This window comes from Girardinichthys multiradiatus, chromosome 22, assembly GCF_021462225.1.
Source record: "Girardinichthys multiradiatus isolate DD_20200921_A chromosome 22, DD_fGirMul_XY1, whole genome shotgun sequence".
Lineage (NCBI taxonomy): Eukaryota > Metazoa > Chordata > Actinopteri > Cyprinodontiformes > Goodeidae > Girardinichthys > Girardinichthys multiradiatus.
The window spans coordinates 28,625,060-28,647,143 of NC_061814.1; the positions used below are offsets into that span (position 1 = coordinate 28,625,060).

The 22,084-nt window shown below is 40.5% G+C and overlaps 1 protein-coding gene across 1 annotated transcript in view; it reads right to left on the reverse strand.

The window, feature by feature from the left end:
* eys (eyes shut homolog) overlaps positions 1 to 22,084 on the reverse strand; it is a 336,214-nt gene that overhangs the window by 6,259 nt on the left and 307,871 nt on the right. The window contains exons 44-47 of the mRNA XM_047352417.1: positions 10,986 to 11,158; positions 5,130 to 5,312; positions 1,871 to 2,037; positions 751 to 895 (exon numbers count right to left, since the gene is read on the reverse strand). Coding sequence (XP_047208373.1) covers positions 751 to 895; positions 1,871 to 2,037; positions 5,130 to 5,312; positions 10,986 to 11,158 — 668 coding nt within the window. The remainder of the gene's footprint in view (positions 1 to 750; positions 896 to 1,870; positions 2,038 to 5,129; positions 5,313 to 10,985; positions 11,159 to 22,084) is intronic.

Below are 22,084 nucleotides of genomic sequence, written 5' to 3' on the forward strand. Positions count from 1 at the left end.
GATTAGACGCTCATGAGTTCTCATTACATCCTGAGTAGAAAGGTTACGGTTCCACCGGTGTGGCCCTGCTCAGGTAGTGCTCTCCAGCAAGCGATAGTGACACAGTTAAGGAAAGGAGCAATGTTTTAGTTTGGCTGATTTGATTTTTTAAGTCTTATCTGGAGAAAGTTGAAATGATTTCTAGATGACAAAAAGGAAAAACATACATAGCATTCTGGTCCCTTATGCATAAAAAGCTTTTGCTCCACTCAAACTGATGTTCTGTAACTTTTTATGACAAGCTTCACTGCTGTGGTGCAGAGAAATATGCATACAACCATATTTACAAATATGATTATGGTCATATTCATGGCAGTTCTCATCATTACTGTTTTGGCAATTTTTGCTGCACAGCTCTGCACATTAGCAGGCCAAATGAATATTCTCTAAAATCAGTTCTCACTTAGGGTCACTATGGGGAGAGCATAAATGACGTTGGTGTTGACAAAAGATTATTTGGATAGTGCCCTTGTTCAAGAGACTTATCAGCAGTGGAATGAATTTACACACAACACACTGTATGGGGTGTGAAGCAATTACAGAGTGCAGATACAATCAACCTCAAAGCTCTGTTCTGGCCTGTAATTCCCTTTTCATTACAGACCTTCCCTCTGCTTGCACAAAGACAGAGATCCTGGGAGAAAGTCCAAGCCCCATTGCTCCCGCTGCAGATAGCAGTTTTGGGCTGTAATAAAGCCATTGAAGTTTTACCTTGAAAGCCTTGACGGAATCTGGAGCCAAGTGGCAGCAGTTCAGGGGTGAACTCATTATATCCACCTACAAAGAGCTGGTTGAAAACATTGAGGCCCACCAGAGGTCCAGGAGAATATCCTGTTCTGTTCCGCTGCCCATCAACCTGAGGAAGACATGTAGTAAAACATCAATATTCAAGCTGCAGTCTTGCATCTGTAGGCGTCAGGAGTGGGAGGACAATTTTACAATCTGCTGAACCTGACGAAATGCACGATCTTGGATGTTTCGCTGAGTTATTCAGCCTGTGTCCACTTAATAGTCGCCCTCCCAGGTTTTTGCCTCTAAACATGTTTTTATAAGGCACTGAGCAGCGAGGGATCTAAAACCTTGTTTTAAACAAAAAATATCACTGCCTGCAGATTTTATATTAAAGTCAGAAGGTGCAAACATCCTGTTTTACCTGGCAGCAGTAGTAAATTGACCTGAAAAAACTGAATACTTTATAAGAAAACAAAACAGCATAACAGATAAATCCACATAATTTTCAGGATATGAGCATATTTCAGTTTATGCCCTTTGACAATCATGTTTTAAGTCTGAGAAAAGGCAATAGGTGAATGAATAAAGCAGTCACTATAAATTTACATTTGGCTACAGATGCTCTGAAAAATCGGCCAGGACAATTTTCAGCTTGTTTGGCCCTGACTGGTGACCTGTCTGTCTGAAACTCAAAAATCCAAAACTTCCTGATCACTGAACGCACCATACCTAAACGTTAACAAGTCACAGTGAAAAGCATACTCTTCAGTGTTGAAGTCGATAAGGAAAGAAGACTAAATGTAAAATATTTTCAGTATTTGTGTGTGTCTAAAAATGAAGTCAGCAGAAGCCTTTAGATGTGAGAGACAATTAAAATAAAAAAAAAACAGTATTTTCTATGACCTAATGAGACCTGTCTGTGCTGTCTTCTGGGTGGGAAAGAAAATTTATATATATTTTTTATTGTCATATTCCTTTACCAATGACTTATTTTTTGTTAAAAGTCAAATGGACTCTAATACAGACACTGAACAATGAATGTTCGATGAAAAAGTGCTGTAAAAATTAAACACAAAAATAATATAAAGCATTAAATTACCTTCAGCCACCCTGTTCTCTTGGACCTTCCAAAGGTAACAGTGTGGATGCTGATGTTGTAGTTGAGTCGATCGCTTACTATGGTTGCTATTCCAGATCCAAGGCTAAATCTATGGACAACTCTTCCACTTCGTAGACCTAAAACGAGGAAGTCATCGCCGTCATTGCCTGAAAATATGTGAAAATAGAGACTATTAGTGCTCATACTTCGTCTTCCACTTTATCCGGGACTGAGTCGCGGGGGCAGCAGACTCTTCAGAGACACCCAGACATCCCTCTCCCCAGACACCTCCTCCAGCTCCTCCGGGGGGAGCCCAAGGCGTTCCCAGGCCAGCCGAGAGACATAGTCCCTCCAGCGTGTCCTGGGCCGAGCCTTGGGCTTCCTCCTGGAGGGACATGCCTGGAACACCTCCCAAGGAAGGTGCCCAGGAGGCATCTGGGATAGATGCCCGATTCACCTCAACTGGCTTTTCTTGATGTGGAGGAGCAGCAGCTCTACTCCGAGCCCCTCCCGGATGGCCGAGCTCCTCACCCTATCTCTAAGGGAGTGCCCGGCCACCCTACGGAGAAAGTTCATATCAGCTGCTTGTATCCGGTATCTCGTTCTTTCGGTCATGACCGAAAGCTCATGTCCATAGGTGAGGGTAGGAAATGTAGACCGTCCAGTAAATCAGAGAGCTTCGCTTTTCGGCTCAGCTCTCTCTTCACCACAACGGACCGGCACAGTGTCCCCATTACTGCGGCAGCCACACCGATCCATCTGTCGATCCTCCGCTCCATTCTTCCCTCACTCATGAACAAGACCCTGAGATACTTGAACTCCTCCACTTGAAGAAGAAACTCCCCTCCAACCTGAAGAGGACAAGCCACTCTTTTCCGGTTGAGAACCATGGCCTCGGACTTGAGGAGCTGATCTTCATACCAGCCGCTTCACACTCGGCTGTGAACCGCCCCACTGCATGCTGTAGGTCTTGGCTAGAGGGGGTCAGCAGGACCACGTCATCCGCGAAAAGAAGAGATGAAATCCACTGGTCCCCAAACCAGAGCCCCTCCGGCCCTTGTCTGCGTCTAGAAATCCTGTCCATAAAAGTTATGAACAGGACCGGTGACAAAGGGCAGCCCTGCCGGAGTCCAACATGCACTGGGAACAGGTCCGACTTAGTGCCGGCAATGCAGACCAAACTCCTGCTCTGCTTGTACGGAGACCAAATGGCCCCTAATAAAGGGCCCCCGATACCATACGCCTGGAGCACCCCCCACAGGGCACCACAAGGGACACAGTTGAATGCCTTCTCCAGGTCCACAAAACACATGTGGAGCGGTTGGGCAAACTCCCATGAACCCTCGAGTACCCTGCAGAGGGTATAGAGCAGGTCAGGTGTTCCACGGCCGGGACGAAAACCACACTGCTCCTCCTGAAGCCGGACTCTCCTCTCCAATACCCTGGGATAAGCCTTACCAGGAAGGCTTTGGAGTGTTATCCCCTATAGTTGGAACACACCCTCCGGTCACCCTTATGAAGGGGTACCACCACCCCAGTCTGCCAGTCCAGAAGCACTGTCCCCGACCGCCACGCAATGTTGAAGAGGCGTGTCAACCATGACAGCCCCACCACATCCAGAGACTTGAGGTGCTCAGGTCAGATCTAATCCACCCCCGCAGCCCTGCCACCGCGGAGCTTCCAACCCCGAGTCCTCTGTTTCCACCAGGGAATGCGTGATGGCAGGATTGAGGAGATCCTCGAAGTACTCCTTCCAAGGCCTGATAATGTCCCCAGTCGAATTCAGCAGCTTCCCACCCCCACTGCAAACAGTGTTGGTGAAGCACTGCTCCCCCTCCTGAGGCGCCAGACGGTTTGCCAGAATCACTTCGAGGCCAACTGGTAGTTCTTCTCTCTGGCCTCACCAAACTCCTCCCAGGCCCGAGTTTTTGCCTCTGCCACAGCTCGGGCCGTGGTACGCTTGGCCTCATGCTACCCGTCAGCCGCCTCAGGAGTCCCGCAAGCCAACCACAGCTGATACGACTCCTTCATCAGCTTGACAGTGTCCCTTACTGCTGGTGTCCACCACCGGGTTCGGGGATTGCCACCAAATCATTGTATCATTTCGCACAGAAAACGTTGCAGTGCTGGCAAGCTAAACCTTGGTCCAGCATTGTTTGTCACAGTTCCACTTGTTTTAAAGACAGGAAATTGCTTAGACTCTGGATATGGGACATTTTGACAAGTACCTATTTTCTTATAGCCTTTTTCTGACATGTAAAGATCAGCCCACACCTGCCTTACTTGAATGGCATGTTCTCTTGTTTTTTAATTAAAATAATTATTTCTTAATATGTTTTTTTCCCATACCTAATAATGTACTCACATTAGATGTTAGGTTTTTCAAAAATATTCTGTGTGAAAATCTTTACTATGCATGGCAATAATTTCGGATGGCACTGTTTGCATGTTATTGCTTTTGTGAAATTTGTGTCTGCTACTCTAGCACACAAATAATTAGTGCTACTGAATTCCTTGATGATGCTGACAAGAGATGCCACTTCATTAGAGGAGCTATCCAGTGAAATGTTCACATTTAATCTATTTTAATGCTGTGCTTTTGTTCCAGGCGTACAGTCGCAGCACACTCTTCACAAGTGTTTCATTATCCACATTGCTCTTGTATTGTTTTTGCCTCCACCTTGATGAACTGATCTCTCAAGAGAAAACAAATGCAGAGGTCTATCAGATGTGATTTTTTATCCCTCTTTTTCATTTTAGATGAAATATGCTGCTGACAATGGTGCAGCAGTTATGAGCAACTGAATGTGAACCCAATGAGGAGAAATACTAATTTAAAGTGAAAACTGCCAACAGCATCTCACCTCCAAGCGTGTCGGACGTTATTAACTTTAAAATTTTCAGTAGTATTGGTTCATATGTTCGTTTTATGCGAGCGGCGCAAACTTGGGCAACACAAGTCAGAAAACATAAAACCTCAGCTGGAAATCATCTAATTGTTGAACTGTGAAAAAGATCATCATTATGTTTCAGAATCTATCAGGAAAGAAAGCCCTTAGGGAAGCCACTTTGATTAGAGTGTCCCAGAGGAGAGTGAAAATCTCTTATTTAGTACATTGCCATGCATGGCAGATGACAAAATTACTCTAACACAAAAGCCTCAATTTGGCTGGAGGACTAAGAAGGCATCATTATTCTCTGTTCATTTGCTGGTATGAATCCTTTTAAACATCTCTATGGGTGACAGGGTTCGGCTCACCTTGTCCCTTTTGTCCAGCAAACAGGATCAGGTTGTCTCTGACAGCAGATGAAATATTTGCAAGTGTGAACCTCAGCTTGAACTCATAGAAGAAACTGAGACTGGGGATGGAGGTGTAGGCTACAAAGGACGTGTAGCCAAACTCATCTGTTCCACTAAATCTGGCATGAGTTATATTGATGGCTGAAAAGAAGACAGAGATAGAGAGAGAAAAAAAAACAAATGACACCAGCAACTGTGAGATTTTCTTTCATTGAGTAGTAATCTAGCAAGAGTTCTGATTCATCAGGGGCTTCGCGGTTAACCAAAAGATGGCACTATTGCCCCATATTACAGACCCTTGCTTAAAGAAATATGATTTTTCTTTTCTGATGCTATTAGATGATGACCTGTTTTCAAACACTACCACCTCCTCACTCTTATTCTATTTTCATCAGTGGCTGTTTAGGAGGGAATTTGGCATTTATATGCATTGGTCACAAAGGTAGCACAATAATCCATGTGATATTCGATTACAATCTTCAGTTTACACATTCAGAATGCATGGTTGATTCAGTAATGTTCCCCAATGCATTTCATGTGAGCACACACATCTACTTGATATAACTCACGGGACTCAGAGTAAATTTGTCCACTCTCAATCAAAATTACATGCTGCCATGTTTTATGTTTTTTCTTTTCCATCAATTTTCTTTATAGCTGTGAGGACCCAGACAAAAAATAAAACAAAAAAAAAACCCTGCCTGTCTTCTCTGTGCGGAAGCTCGTTGCATGTTCTTCTGCAGCCTCAGGCAACGGCTAAGAGTGCTTCAGAACACCCCATTGCGACTGCCCTCGGCTCAGTTTGGCTGCTAAATTATTAATGAAGCTGCAAAAGCTCCAGTTATTGTCTGCTAGAGAAGTTTGCCTCAGTGAATTATCATTGCATTTCTCTATCTGCAAACTGGGGTGTGTTTAATTAGATATTACACATACTGATGGATATCTCTTCCATTAAGTTCTTTGCACTCATGAGTTCAGACTGATCTGTTTTTAAAGTTACGTTGAGAGTACTTAAAATAACATTTTTTCTCATGTAAAATGATTGACGTGCATCAAATTGCTTATGAAATAATAAAAAAAAAACAGCTCCACTTGAACTGCTAAAAAATTCTATAGTTAAATCCTCAATCGTCAGATGATTTAAAGAGCAAAAAGATTTCTGATGAATAATTTTCTTTTAGGAACCTCTAACTGGTTTTCTTCTAAGACTGCACTGTATTAAGCTCCATCCATCCTTCTATCAACTCTGACAAACTTCCCTGTCCCTGCTGACGAAAAGCAGAACCAAAGCATGATCCTGCCACCACCATGTATCATTGGATGGATAGTGTGTTCAATTAGCACTTTACATGTAGGCCAATAAGTTAAATTTTGGCTGATCAAAGCACCTTCTCCTACATGTTTGCCATGTCCCCTACATAAGTGTGCCATAAACTGCCAACAGGACCTGTTGTGGGATTCTTTCACCTGTTCAACAACCATAACAGTCTTTCATAAAGGATAGATTTCATGGAGCGAACAACTAACATTTGTCCTGTTGACAGGTTTCCCCACCTGAGCTGTTGATCTTTGCAGCTCCTCCAGATTTACCATGGTCCTTGCATGCCTGTCCATTAAGGTGGATGGTTGTGTCCTGATAGATTTGTAGTTGTGCCATTCTCAGATGAAGGACTGAATCATGCTCTGGGAGATGTTGGATAAATTTATCCCTGGCCTGTCTGCTGTGTTCCTTGGTCTTCATGATGCTGTTTGTTCGCTAACGATCTCTAACAAATCTCTGAGGCCTTCAGAGAACAGTTGGATTTATACTGAGATTAAAGGACACACATTTTGAGTCTGTTTATAATTGAGGTGACGTCTGGAAGCAATATCCTTGCATTGTTTTTTGCAGTATCAGAGTAAAGGAGGTGGAATACATATTTCTATTTAAAAATTGTAAAAACCATCTTTCATTTTCGTTCCACTTAACAATTCACCATCTATCACATAAAATACATTGCCATTTTACAACCTAAAATTTCAAAATATGAAAAACATTTAAGGGGTATGACCTATGACTTTGTTTTGCATTTGTTTAAGGGGATTCAGAGTGCACCACAAAAAGCCCCACAAGATGTAGCTTTTGGGCAGTAGAAGTAAAAGGAATTCATCTATGGATTGTAATTCTGCATCTAGTCAGACTGTATTAAGTATTATTTCCACTTTGCCGTGCATTTGTGTAATATGGTGCCAACCGGCGGAAGCTGCAGAAGTAAAACAGAGTGACATGCAGCACAAGCTTGTGAAATGAGTTCTGACATAAAACTGCTTGCACACAATGCACATCTTTTTCTTTTTAGCCACAGAAAAGCTCAGGCTACTCATAACTTCTAAAAAAACAACACTGCATAAAACACTTTTTTTTTTTTTTTCATAATAAGAGGCTGAAAAACACACTAAATCAATACTAATCTGAAGTGCTGATGCTTACAAAACGTAAGCCCAAACTGGAACATTTGTTAATGGATTGTATTAAATAAACAAGTTTAGCCACGCATGGGCAGAATACATAATTTGTTGATCTAAAAGGTAAAAGAGGTGAACCACTGCAACCCCCTGCAGCAAAATTACAATAACATATTAGCATTGTTCAATGCTGATGCACCGCAGTTGTACTTAATGTTGTGAACATGATTCAGAACATGACAGGCCTGAATTGAGCTGAACTCTTTTAAGGGAAGATGTGATAATTCAGAATTATCAGCTTGTAATAACTCCAGAGGTGATAAATCCCTTTTGTGGCAACACCAAGCAAACATCAAATCCTTGAAGTAACTGACAGAAAATCTGAAAATTATGCCACCAAAAGGCTACAAATAAGGTTATAAAAATATATTAAAGTGCTCTGGGCAAAAATTCTCTACACTTTGAAATCTTGTTAAGAAAAAAGCTGTTAAAGCAAAATAAAAATCAAGACAATACCTGCAGGAGCAAAATGACTTTCAGACAGATCTGCACATCCACCAAAAGACTAAATTCTCCTTATGTTCATGTTGACATACTGTAGCTGATGTTCTGGATTGTTATTGCACAACAAGGGTCTGTATTACATTTGATCTTACCTGAGATTTGATTATAAAATCTATAATATGCGGAACATAAATATTTGTAAATAAGAGCTGCAAAGAGAAGAACATTACCAGAACTCATGAAGTTTAAAAAAAACAAAACCACATCTCATTCAATGCAAAACATGACATTTAAATTACTTCACTTTTTGGTTTCAAGGTCACATATAGTACAAAAAACTACATAGAAAGAAAAACATTACTCTAATTATGAGCTACATCTGAGTGAAAGTCAACTATAAGAAACATGCTGACCATAAGAAACATGCTACAAACCAGATGATAGAACCACTATCCAAATCAGATCTTAAACGTCTCTGTGAACTACATTAGAGAAGACAAGACAGAACTATTTTAATTTCCAGTAAATTAGAGATTTTTGAAAAATGTGTGGGTGATTTCTTAAAATCCTATGCATGCAAAGCTCCTAAAACATTTCCAATTGAAGTTGAAGAAAGCTGATTTTTTGTATTCAAATCAAGAACACAGAAGTTTTTTACTTGGCTATAAGTAACAGGGCTTGTCAACAAGACGAGCAAGTATATTTTTGTAAAAAACCTTATAGTATGTCTAATCTATCTAATAGCTAATTAGATGCTTTTTTTATGTGTGTGTGTGTGTGTGTGTGTGTGTGTGTTTGTGTTATTATGTCAAAGCCGTCTGAAGGTTCTCTACTTACATTAGCTTTTCCTGCTTTGTGTCACTAAATCCATTTCACTACGGCTGGAAACCTTTGAAAGATCTGCTCAGTGCTTTGCAAAAGTATTGACATCCCTTGAACTTTGTCATCACATTACAGCTGTAATGGCCACTATATTTTAATGGGATTTTATTTAACACACTGACATGAAGTAGTTCAAAAGCATCCCCATAGGGGATGCTGCCACCACAATGTTTCATAGTGAGAACGGTGACTTCAGAGTGCTGAGTGGTGTTAGTTTTCCACCACACATATTTGCATGTTTGATCTTCAATCTACCCAGAGCACCTACTTCCTTCTTGTCTGATTCCCCAACATGGTCTATGGCAAACTACAAACTGGACTTCTCATGGCTTTCCTTCAACAAAGGCTTTTCTTTTGCCACTCTTCCACTGAGGCCAGATTGTTAGAGTTAACAACTAATAATTGTCTTGTCGACAGATTCTCACACCTGATAAGTGACTCTCTGCAGGTTCTCCAAAGCTGCTATGTACCTTTTTGGCTGCTTCTCTGATTAATCGTTTTCTTGCCTGGTAGGTCATTTTAGGTGGATCATCATGTGTTGGTAGGTTTGCAGTTGTGCCATACTCTTTCCATTTTTTGTTTGGAATATTGTTTTATAAACTTGTCCACACCTTCATTCCTTACCTGCTTGATGTGTTGCATGGTCTTCGTGATGCGGTTTGTTTGCTAATGTTCAAAAAAACCTCTGAGCCCTTCACAGAACAGCTCGATTTACACCGGGATTAAACTATACACACTACATTTTTACTATTAGGTGACTTCTGAAGGCAAATAGTTGCACTGGATTTTGTTTAGGGGTTTCAGAGTGAAGAGGGCTGAATACAAATGCACACCACACTTTTTAGATTTTTATCTGTAAAAATATCAGTAAAATGATTTTTTCTAATTGACAATTATGCTTTGAAGTTTGTGGTTGTAAGGTAAAATAATGGGAAAAAGAGGAAGGAGTATGAATCCCTTTTGCAAGGGACTCAGTATTAAAATATTATTATATTTATTGTAATGTACTAATGGCACTAGTAATTCTGATAAAAAGTTTAAAATGTTTAATGATAACCATTTACGTGGCATGCCTTCATCCATTCTTTCTCTTCTCATTTTTCTACTTCTGCTTCTTCCACGTGCAATTTGTAACTAAAGGCTGCATATAGGAACAAAAAATACAAATACTACATTTAAAAGAAAGACTTGTAGCTGTTTCAAGTGTCCAGTTTCAAGTACAAAAAAAGCCCCAGGAGTCAAGAGGGAGTGATCGCTTTTTGACCATGATCTAATCTGATGTTTTGGGATTAAAACCCAAATGTCAGCCATGTACTTAGTGTGAAAATAGAAGGTTAGGTTCCTGTGTTTGGCAAGTCGGTGCTGGGATCCTGACGGGGGCAAGGGCATGGCTGAGCAGCTTATATGCCAAGCACCCTGCTGCTGCTACAGTCAGTGTAGTCAAGCAAAACCTTTTGTTTCTGTGTGTCACGACCTGTGAAGCCCACAGTCTTATTGCACTGCTTCTGGGGTGGGTGGTGTGTGTGTGGGGGGGGGGGGGGGGGGGGGGGGGGGGGGGGGGTGTGTGTAAAATGCAGTTATTAATCAGCCATTAAATGCCTTCACAATAATATTGCAGCACAACTTTATAATCTTGTTTGTGAGCTTTCTATATCTTGTATCAGTCATACACAAGTACATGCACAGAGAAATGTCTTTCACTGGAGATACAGTTATAGAGAATAGATCTTATAAACTTTAAATAGTCTTTCAACATATTCAGCAAAGCAGCCATGAGTTTGATAATCTGACTCCTCTGCTGGAGGAGGACGTTTCTGCCTTTTCAGCAGAATTCAGTTTCGTTAATCCTTTTTATTCAACAACAGACTCTGATTATGCCAACTGCTCAAGGCTTTCACCCACCAACTGTTTGCAGATCCGACTCCTAATGAAATTGTATCTGCTTTAACCACTGACACAACTTATTCAGTGTTTATCACCTACTTTGGTCACAGAGTAGCCCCTGTCGTCCATAGGGGCACAGACAAACGGCCTCCAGCTGCAATTTTGGGATGCATGTGGCTCCGTGGCTGCAGGGTCCACGCTGGCAGGCGCTGAGCTGGCAGAGTTGGCCTGTGTAGAGCGGGGGGCACTCGCAGAACCAGTCTTCGGCATCACTGTTACATGCAGAGAGACATCAGTTTAGGCTATGCTTTTTGCATCAGCTCACAGAACACACAGGGAAAAAGAATGGAATAAGCCATTAAGAAAAGCCTTCATCTGAGTGGATGGTTAAAGTAAATGTGTCCATCCAGTAGGGAACAGTAGTGAAAGTCTACTGATAGTGGTTGAGTTTTGTTATAACTTTCTCCATCGTAGTAGTTACAGCAGACGCACACTGTTTTAGATGCTTTTTTTGTATAGGTGAACATGTACACCCTGAGTTATAACAGCAAGAGGCAGGTCATTAGCACTATGACAGCCAAAGGAATACCAAGAATTTATATAGTAGTTTGTATCTCCGTTTTCTGCGATTTTCTTTCCCCTGCAGTCCTCCCTTGACAAGAACAGAAGGATGATCTAACATCTGAAGTAATATCCAGATGGAGGACTTTATAAAGTGCTCTTAAGACATGCATGACTCTCAAAAAGGCATAAGATAAGACAGTGGAAGCATTGGTAGGGTTTCAGACCTATAAATCAATAATGTGTTTAAGCAGCATTATTGTAGGATTTACTTTTCTCCTTCAGAAAATGGCTTTTATGAATTAAATAGTTATATTCTGCCATCAAAGTTGAGCATTATTCGAAAAGACTGACCTATTGAGACACAAAAAGGTTTCTTTATAACACGAAGCATGTAATATTAATGGTTTTGATGAATAACAAACTGCTCTGCACAGTGATACAGTTGAAACCAGATACCATAAACTATATATAAATACAAAAATTACCCTTTTTATTACTGTCTGATATTAAAAGATCTTAAATATTTGCTGTTTTAGGTCAGTTAGGATAATTAAAATTTGTTCTGTGCTTCTAAATGCCACAATAATAAGTGAAAGAATTGCTTAAAAGATTTTTATTCTTTACTTACTTGAAATTCCAATGTTTACTAACAATAGTACACTTCCACAAGAATCTCACAATAGCTGGAATTCCTCTTGACACAACTGGTACAACTGAGTAAGGTTTGTAGACTGCCTTGCACTTATACATCTTTTTAGCCCTGGTTACAAATGTTCTACATGATTAAGACCAGAGCTTTGTCTTAAAACATGACATTTGTTGTCCTTAAGCCACTTTGTAACTAATTTGGTGATTAGGTTCACTGTAATTTTGGAAGACCCATTTAAACCCAAGCAATAACTTTCTGGCTGATGACTTGAGATTTAATTTTAATATTTCCATATAATGGCCTCTCCTCATGATGCCATACATTTTGTGAAATCCAACAGTCCTTCCTACAGACAAACACCTACACAACATTATGCTGCCACTGCTGTACTTTACAGCTGGAATGTTATTCTTGGGCTTGTAAGTTTCCACCTTTTTCTCCCAAATATATCAATGATCATTTTGGCAAAACACTGATGTTTTAGTTTCATCAGGCTAAAGGACATGCCTTGGGGTTTTGTTCCTGAGTGCACTGGCAAACTATATTCTGGTTTTTATGGGTTTTTTTGGACACAGGGTCCTCTCAGAGTCATCAATGTTGATAATGACACTGTCTTACTAGCTTTGGTCAGTATCTTCATGCAGTCACAAGGATGCAGTGTGTTTTGAAGTCTTGTTCTAAAGTAAACTTCACAAAAATGCATCAAAAAATGTTTTGCATTAATCTAAATGAGAAGCTTGCAAAGAATCATCATCTGGGCTTTTCCAATTTGTTTGAATGCACCGTAATCTTAGCATATGTAAACCTTTGAATTAGAAGTAGATAAAAAAAATTTATCTTGAACATTTTATTTTTGGAATTTAGCAGGTAAAAATAATTTAGGTAATTCTGACTGACTTAAAACAGGAAATGTTTAGCTTATTTTAATGTTAGACAGTGAGAAAAGCATTTTGTTACACAATGTGAGTACATCTGGTTTTCATCTGTATACAGCAGCACAATGTTGTTCGCATTGGTGACAGTTTTTGCTACAGCAAGAGAGAAAGATGGAAAACACCAATAAAACATACCAGAAAAGGTAAAGATGTTTTTTGGAGACTATGACAAATGACAAGAGGAGGTTCTATGATATTTTTAAAGGTTTGTTTTGGCACTAATGGCCTTTATTCATTAGTAGCTAGACAGAAAGAAGGGCAGAGGGAAGGGGAAGACATGCAGCAAGATTTGCCCAGGGCTGGGAATCGAAATAGGGACAACTGCGTTGAGGACAGTGGCCTATGCAGACGTGTCGCCCAAGTTTTGTGCTTGTAAGTCAGATAAATTGCCTTTAATGTTGTCACTTTAAATGTGACTCTTAAATTCCATGGACCTTCCTCCACAAGTTCTAACTAGTTTATTAAATAAGCAAAATAGAGTCAGATTACTTAAAGAGGAGACTATACATTAACGTCAATACCCAGGTAGGCTGATTTTCAGCAAATCAGCCAATTTTTCAAAATATAGAGTGCAGGAAATGACAACATTGAACACTGACAGGAAAGCCATTCTCACACATGAAATACATCTCTAGACCTGAAAAGCTGCAAAGATGTTCCAGACAGGTGGCAAGTGAGAGCGCAAATGTCAGCACACTTTGTTCTGGACTTGCAGATATTTTCTACTGTGCCACCTAGCAAAATCTTGGAAAGATCAAAAATGTGAGCTGCATTCAAAAAAAGAAGTGATTCTTGGTGAATGTGTTTGTACAGCATGTTGAAATGTACCTTCCATCAGTCATATTTTGCTTTGCAAAGGTATTCACACCCCTTGAACATTTCACATTTTGTCCCTTTACAACAACAAACCTTAGTGCATTTTATAAAGGTTTTCATTGTGTCAGGATCTGCCATTTCGGACTTTGTTTTGGTTTTGTGTTTGTTTACTTTTCAGCTAGGTGTTTCTATTCCTTTGGGTTTAGTAGTTATGTTTGTTTATTCCTTCAGTTACCCTGATGTTAGTTTTGTTCTCTCTCCTGTTTTTAGTAGTTCTTTCTCCCCTTGCCCATAGTTCCCTTGGTGGTTGCTTTCTCATTTATTGCTTCCTATGGTTATTATTATTATTACAGTTCTCTTAGTTTATTTTTCTTCTTTGGTTTTTCTAGTTTAGTTTCTCGGTTAGTGTTTCTGTGCTTGTTTACAGTGAGGTTTATTTATTCTTGCTGCATTATTCTTCTAGTTTATTAGTTCTTTTTCCCCTTTGGCCTTAGACCCCTTTGTTGTTACTCGGTTGGCTATTCCCTGAGTCTAGCTTTTCCCCATATCCTCTGGTTTAGTTCTTAGAGTTTATTTCTATTTTTCCTTTCTAGCTTCTAGGTTTATTACCCTCAGGTTTGTTTTCATTTGTAGGTTATGTCTAGTTTAGTTTCTCCCATGCCTCAGTCTCACATTAGTTACTATAACAACCTATTTCCTCAGTTCCCTTCACCTGGCCGGCGCACCTGTTACCACTTCCAACTGATTACCTGCCTTCCTCCCTCATTGGTCCATACTGCAACTCCCTCGGTTTATTAACTGGTTTGTTTGCTACACTCCTCGCTGGTTCCTTATGTTTCTCACCTGTTGTCTTCCTGATATCTCCTGGCTCTTTTTTGACGTTTGACAATTTCTGTAAGTCCTTCGTGTCAGGGTGTGACATTTTTGGACTTTGTTTGTGGCTTTGTGTTTATTTACCTTTTGCTTAGATGTTTCTATTTTGGTTTTTGTATCATGTTTGTTAGTTCTTGTTCTCCCTTTACCGCCTCCTAGTGTTTTTCTTCTTAAGTTCCTTTATGGTTGTTTTCTTATTACTTTGTAGGGTTATTATTATTATTATTATTATTGTAATTATTATAGTTTTTTGTCTTCCTTGGATTCTCTAGTTAATTTCTCTTTTAGTATCATTGTGTTTATTTATGTTTTAATATTTGTTCCTTTGCACTCTTCTTGTTTACTAGTTTATTTTCTGTTTCCTTTCCAGTCAATTCAGTCAGTGTGGTTAGGTCTGTTTACTTTTGCATTCAGGTTTTCTTTATGGGTTCTATGTTTGTTCTTAGGTTGTTCCTATGTTCCATCTAGTTTCTCTGTTTACTTTAGTTCATGATTATTCTAGTTTTCTTATTCCCCATTGGATTATTTATCTTTGTCTATAGGTTTGCTTGGTCTGTGTTTCTGTTTATTGTTTATTAGTTACTTTGCCCATGCTCAGTCTTTGTATTTGTTTCACCTGTTCCTTCTGCCTCCTTGTCACACCTGTTCCCTGTTTCTTTAATTACCTGCCCTTTGTTACTCCTCAGGATATTAGTTGGTTTTGTGTCATTGTGTGTTGCTGGTTCCTTTTCGTCACAACCCCGTTCCCTACCATGACTATGCTTTGTTTAAGCTTCATTTTGGAAAACCATGCTACGTTTTTGCCATGAGAACCTGCAGTGCTTAAGTTTTTTGATCTTGTCTCTGGTTCGTTCCTGCAGTGTTTTTGTCACGTTTTTGACTTTTTGAAAATAAACTAAAGAATTACTAAGATGCTGCTGCCAAGCTCTTGTCTGCACTTTGGTCCACCCCAAAACCCCAACATGACACTTCAATTATAATTACTAAAGAAGAGTGAAGATTAAATTGCACCATGTGGCTCCCAAGTGCTTGCTTGTATTTTGGTCCAAACCAATCTCCAACCGTGACAGTAGGAACCAGCCAAAACATTGACCAAGCAGGCAGAGTTATGCTCATGGGTGCAGCAGCAAGAAAGGGAGTTAAGGGCTATGTATGGTGAAGAGGTTAAGATTCTGCCCTCTCCGTGCTGCTTATGGAAATGGAGGAATTGGCGCGACCTACTCCAGAACAAAACGCGGACCAAGATTGCTCCTCTCAGCCAGTTCCAGCTCCGAGGGTCCTCTACTCTGCTCGGCCGACCTCCTGACCAAGGGTCCTCTACTCTGTTTGACCCCTACTGGCCGTCCAGGTTACTGCCTGATCGCTGTCGGCCGCCTGACAGACAGCTCCTTTGCCGTCGGCTGCCTGACAGACAGCTTCTTTGCCGTCGGCTGCCTGACAGACAGCTCCTTCGCCATCGGCCTCCTGACAGACAGCTCCTTCGCCTTCGGCCTCCTGACAGACAGCTTATTCGCCACTGGCCTCCAGACTGTCAGGTTCTTCGTCGCTGGCCTCCAGACCGTCAGCTCCTTTGTCGCTGGCCTCCTGACCGCCCGCTCCTTTGTCGCCGACCTCTTGATCGCCCGCTCCTTCATCACCGGCCTCTTGATAGCCTGCTCCTTTGTCGCCCGCCTTCTGGACTTTGTTTGTGTTTGGACTTTGATCTGCCCTTGTCGCTTTTTTTTTTGTTTTCTTGGACTTTAGCTTTTCCCCTAATTGGTTATTTTTGGGGTGATGTCAGGATCTGCCATTTTGGACTTTGTTTTGTGTTTGTTTACTTTTCAGCTAGGTGTTTCTATTCCTTTGGGTTTAGTAGTTATGTTTGTTTATTCCTTCAGTGATGTTAGTTTTGTTCTCTCTCCTCTTTTTAGTAGTTCTTTCTCCCCTCGCCCATAGTTCCCTTGGTGGTTGCTTTCTCATTTATTGCTTCCTATGGTTATTATTATTATTACAGTTCTTTTTGTTTATTTTTCTTCTTTGGTTTTTCTAGTTTAGTTTCTCGGTTAGTGTTTCTGTGCTTGTTTACTGTTAGGTTTATTTATTCTTGCCGCAAAAGACTTGAGACGGGGGTGGAGATTCACCTTCCATTATGACATTGTAGCCTCGGCTACAATAGAATAGAGGATGTCAACGGATATTCATGTGTTAGAATGGCCCATTCAAAGTACACACCTAAATCCACTTTAGAATTTGCGTTAACCTTTGAAAGTTGCTATTCACAGATGCTATCATCAATATTTTTGCAAGGCAGATTTTGTGAAAATTTGAGTTTCTAGATGTGAAAAGAGACAACCGCAAAAGGCTTACAATAATAAGCTGCAAGTATTATATGGTCTTTATATGGCAATACATGTTTGATATATTTATATTCAAAAGAACATTACCAATACCACAGTTAAATTTTTGCATCATGTTCTGCCATCTCAGTGCTGTTGACAGTCAGTCCCCTGAACACCCTCCCTCGCGTTTTACTGTGAAAGAACACAGTTGATTTGGGAGTAAAACCATGAACAGCAACTACAGAAAAAATCAAATTTTGATTGATTTGAATCACATGTGAAATCAGAAGACACTCAAATTAAATATCTACAATACATTTGACATTATACTCCAAAATATTAACATCAATTCAGGTTAATTTACATTTTGCTCACTGTATGATTCACAATTAAACTAGATTATGTTTCCCAACAGATTTTGGCTTCTTTTCAATAAACAGGTTTTGTGGTTTATTTAGATCAATTCATTTCCGCTGGCTGGTAAATGACATAGACAACTAACAAAGAAGATATTATGTTAGAAATGTTGATAATAAACTACATTTCTTTGTTGTTAAACATAATTAATTTCCTAATGCTCAAAAAGCCGTATGCAAGTCATCACAATAATGAGACGATTCTTATAATAGCTGACAAACTTTCTTAATGTCTCCATGGGGGCTTGGAAGCACTCCTCCTCTGCTATTCTTTTATCGCCTTTTATGTTTGAAAGCTTCCTTGCTGACACATTTTTCCTGAGTTCCTTATAACAAATTTTTCATTTTTCAAGTAAAGGGCACCATGAGAAAAGAGGACTTGCATTAAAATTCTAGAGGACTTACATCCATACTTACACTTACTTATGCTTGCATAATGCAAGCATAAGTAAACATAGTGTGGATCTATCAGAAACATAATCAGAATCAGCTTTATGGCAAAGTTAGTACATACAACAAACAAGGAATTTGACTCCGGTACAATTTGCTCTCTGGGTTTCTTTTTTTTTCTTTTTTTCTTCCGTTATAAGATATATTCTGCATATATCTTTATGTCCTTAAATACATATATACAATATACACATATACAAGGTGGAATTGCGACTTCAGTATGAGGTTGTCTGATATCAGGATTTCTGCTTTTTGGAGTCACCGTAACCTGGCATATCGAGAAATTCGGAGAATGTCAGCAGCTGTTCTGGCAATTGTGAGGCTGCCTGGCATGTGTGATGGGATCAGCACTCAGACTGAGATATTACGTGAGCTGAATTGCAGACTGGATGTGATCCTTAGGATCGCAGGCAGGTTGCAGTTCCTGGACTCAGGGGTGAAATTGGATAAATCTTGGAGAAAGTTGTTCGCTCGGATCTGGTGAAAGACCAGGAATATGGCTGTTTGGATTTGCCTTTGAGAAGCACCAGCGAGACTCTCAAGGCTGACGGAAAATTAAGAGTCAGCCTAATCCAAATAATTATTGTTTTTCTGAATCTGGCTCCCCTGCACGGCCTTGATGGCTGGCTATCTTCAACTTCTCCTGGAAGTTATGTAAACATGACGCTCTGCTCCCTCTGCCCCCTCCCTTCCCTGAGGACATCTGTGGAGCTGCTCAGAACTTTGTGGCCGGTTGATGAACATTCCAACGTACCATCAAGGACAATGGCCTCTGTGACAGTCTTGTCTTGTGTCATGATGTATGTTTGGATGGGTTGTACTGGAATTCTAATTTCCCCTCGGGGATCAATAAAGTATCTTTGAATTGAATTGAATTGTTTGGTACTCTATTAAATGTTCATCAGAGAAACGGCCTGGGGGAAGAAACTGTCTCTGTGGCGGCTGGTTTTAGTAAACATTGCTCTGTAGTGACGGCTTGAGAGTAAAACTCTAAACAGTTTATGTGCAGGGTGTGTGGGGTCTGCAGAGATTTTTTCAGCTCTTTTCCTGACCCAAAATATTGCATTATTGTGAAGGATGGAGGGAAGGTCAGCCCTGATTATTCTCTCTGCAGTCCTGATTATTCGTTGCAGTCTGGACCTGTCCTGTTTTGTGGATGAGCCAAACCACACTGAGATGGATGAAGACAGGACAGACTGAATGCTGGCAGTGTAGAAGATGACCAGCAGCTCCTGTGGAAGATTGAACTTCTTGAGTTGCCTCAGGAAGTACAGTCTCCACTGGGCCTTCTTCTGAACAGTGTCTATGTATGAAGACCATCTCAGGTCCTCAGAGATGGTGGTTCCTGAGAACCTGAAGTGGTCCACAGCTGACACGGTGTTGTTGAGGATGGTGAGGGGGATGTATGGGGATGGTGTTCTCCGAAGGTCCACCACCATTTCCACAGTCTTGAGTGGGTTGAGTTCCATGTAGTTCTGACAACACCAGTGTACCAGCCGATCCACCTCCTGTCTGTATGCAGACTCATCACCGTCCTGGATCAGACCAATGACAGTGGTGTCGTCTGCAAACTTCAGGAGTTTCACTGACGAGTCCGATGAGGTGCAGTCATTTGTGTACAGGGAAAAGAGGAGTGGAAACAGAACACACCCCTTGGGGGCACCAGTACTTATTGATCTGGATTGGGACAAGATGCTCCCCAGTCTCACCTGCTGTTGTCGGTCTGTCAGGAAGCTGTTGATCCACTGACAGGTGGAGGCTGGGACGTTGAGCTGGGTGAGCTTCTGGTGGAGGATGTCTGGTATGATGGTGTTGAAGGCCGAGCTGAAGTCTACAAACAGGATTCTGGCGTACGTCCCTGGGTGGTCAAGGTGTTGCAGGATGAAGTGTAGACCTAAGTTAACACCATCATCTGCCGACCTGTTTGCTCGGTAAGCAAATTGCAGGTGGTCCAGCCGGGGGTCTGTGATGTCTTTCAGGTGCTTCAACACCAGCCGCTCAAAAGATTTCATGACCACAGATGTCAGGACTACAGGCCTGTAGTCATTTAATCCTAGGATGGTGGGTTTCTTGGGCACTGGGATGATGGTGGATCGTTTGAAGCAGGAGGGGACCTCACATTTCTCCATTGACTTGTTGAAGATCCGGGTGAAGATCGGAGTGAGTTGATTTGTGCAGGCTTTCAGGCATGATGGGAAGACATTATCAGGTCCTCCAGCTTTCTTTGTTTTCATGCGCTGAAAGAGCCGATTTACATCTTCCTCGGAGATCTTTAGTGAGATCTCCGAGGATCTGAAGGTAGGGGGTTGGTTGAATTTGTTCCTGAATGGGATGTGGAGGAGATGGTCTGAGGTGTGAACAGCTTCCTGTCATGTCTGCAGTAGAAGTCATTCAGACGGTTGGCCAGGCGAGGACTCTGTTCAGGATGGGTGGGGGGGCTCCTATAGGCAGTCAAGTTTCTCAGACCGATCTATGTGTACATACCTTGAAAAACAAATCTAAGAAAATGCAAAAGACAGAACAGACCAGTTTTAACGTGTTTTTAAATGCTTTTAAAGCATTTGACAGTTAACCATTACAAGCTGTTTGTTAAATTGCAAAGCAGAGGGGTCAATGCACATTAAATTAATTCCAGCTTTTTACTTAGCAGATCAGGTATTGGATGTGGTAAGCAAAATGTGAAATACTTAGGTCATGCGTTAACAATTGATCTTTGTGATAATGATGTAAACAACATTGCTGCAGGTTTGTACATAGAAGCTAATATGTTGGCACGTAAATTTTACATGTATTACATCTATTATACCTCTTTTTATACAGCTCATGTGTGTAATTGCAGTAAATCCATAATGAAAAAATTGCTGGTTTCAGGATGGATTTAGAATCTTCCTTAGGCTTCCAAGATGGACATCTGCAAGTCAAACGTTTTTCACAAGCAATGTTCCAACTTTTAATGCCTTACTGAGGAACTATATGTATAAATTCATGTGCCATTTGAATTAGTCAAAAGATTAAATAGTAGGAGCCTTCACTGCTGTAGCAAATGGTGGCACAAGGTATCTGCCAAGCTTCTATAAACATTGAAAAAAATGTCTTGATATGATGCTTGATAATGTTAACATGTCTGCCTATGTGTTCTTTTTTAATGATAGACTAATTTTGCCTCAAATAAAGGTGAATAATATTGACAAACCTTCATTTGGTAAGCATATATCATTTATTAAGGGCTGAGTTAATATAATGGAGAACAACCTGAAGTTTCATCTTCTGAGGTAGGCAATCTCTCTCTCTTCTACTTGAAGAAATTATGATTTAGACCTTGTAAACAAAGAAAAGTAAGAGGAATTACTTTAGGCTGTTTATGATCATGTAATTACTGGGAAGGTACATCCTTTACAATAAATTGGAAACTCACTTGAGCAGAAAGAACAAAAACAAGCAGCAGATGTTTGACTCCTTAAATGTAATGTATAGATATGTTGATCAGGAGAAGCTATATGCTTGGAAAAACACTCACGTTTTAATTGGCCCTAATCAAAAACTCAATGTGTGGGGTGACAAAAGGTTATTTTAATTTGCCTGAGGCAATCACTTTGATTACATAATTGTGGTATCAGAATTGTAGTTTGCAGACTAATTTGAATATTTTAATCACAAATGCATAAAAGCCGGCATACAACACGTCTTAGGCCATGCAAAAATACAACAGCACTGCGCACAATTTAGATAAATGTTTCCCAGAAAATATACATTTTAAATCTAATAAGTACCAGTTAAAATGATAAATACTGGAGTAGGTATCGAATGATACCATTATGCTCTGCTGCCACATGCTTTTCTCAGATTTCATACTTTACAGTGTAGTCCATTTCAAGTGCATGCTGGTAAGCAAATAGATCTCTCACATAGCTATATTGCCATGAAAGTTGTTGTGACCAAAGCTTTTATACTTTGTGAGAATAAAAACGACCACTGGGTGGAGTTGATATTATTTATAGAGGAGAACTGCTTTGGTGCTGAAATTTCCTTTCGAACACAGTAAAGAGCCAATTGCACACAGTTATAAAGAAGATACTATAATTCCTCATCGGTAGGTGGTGGTGGTGGTGGGGAAGGGTGGGGGTGTTAGTGAGAGGATCATCTGAAAGGCATCTAGTCCCTCAGTCAATTATTTGTA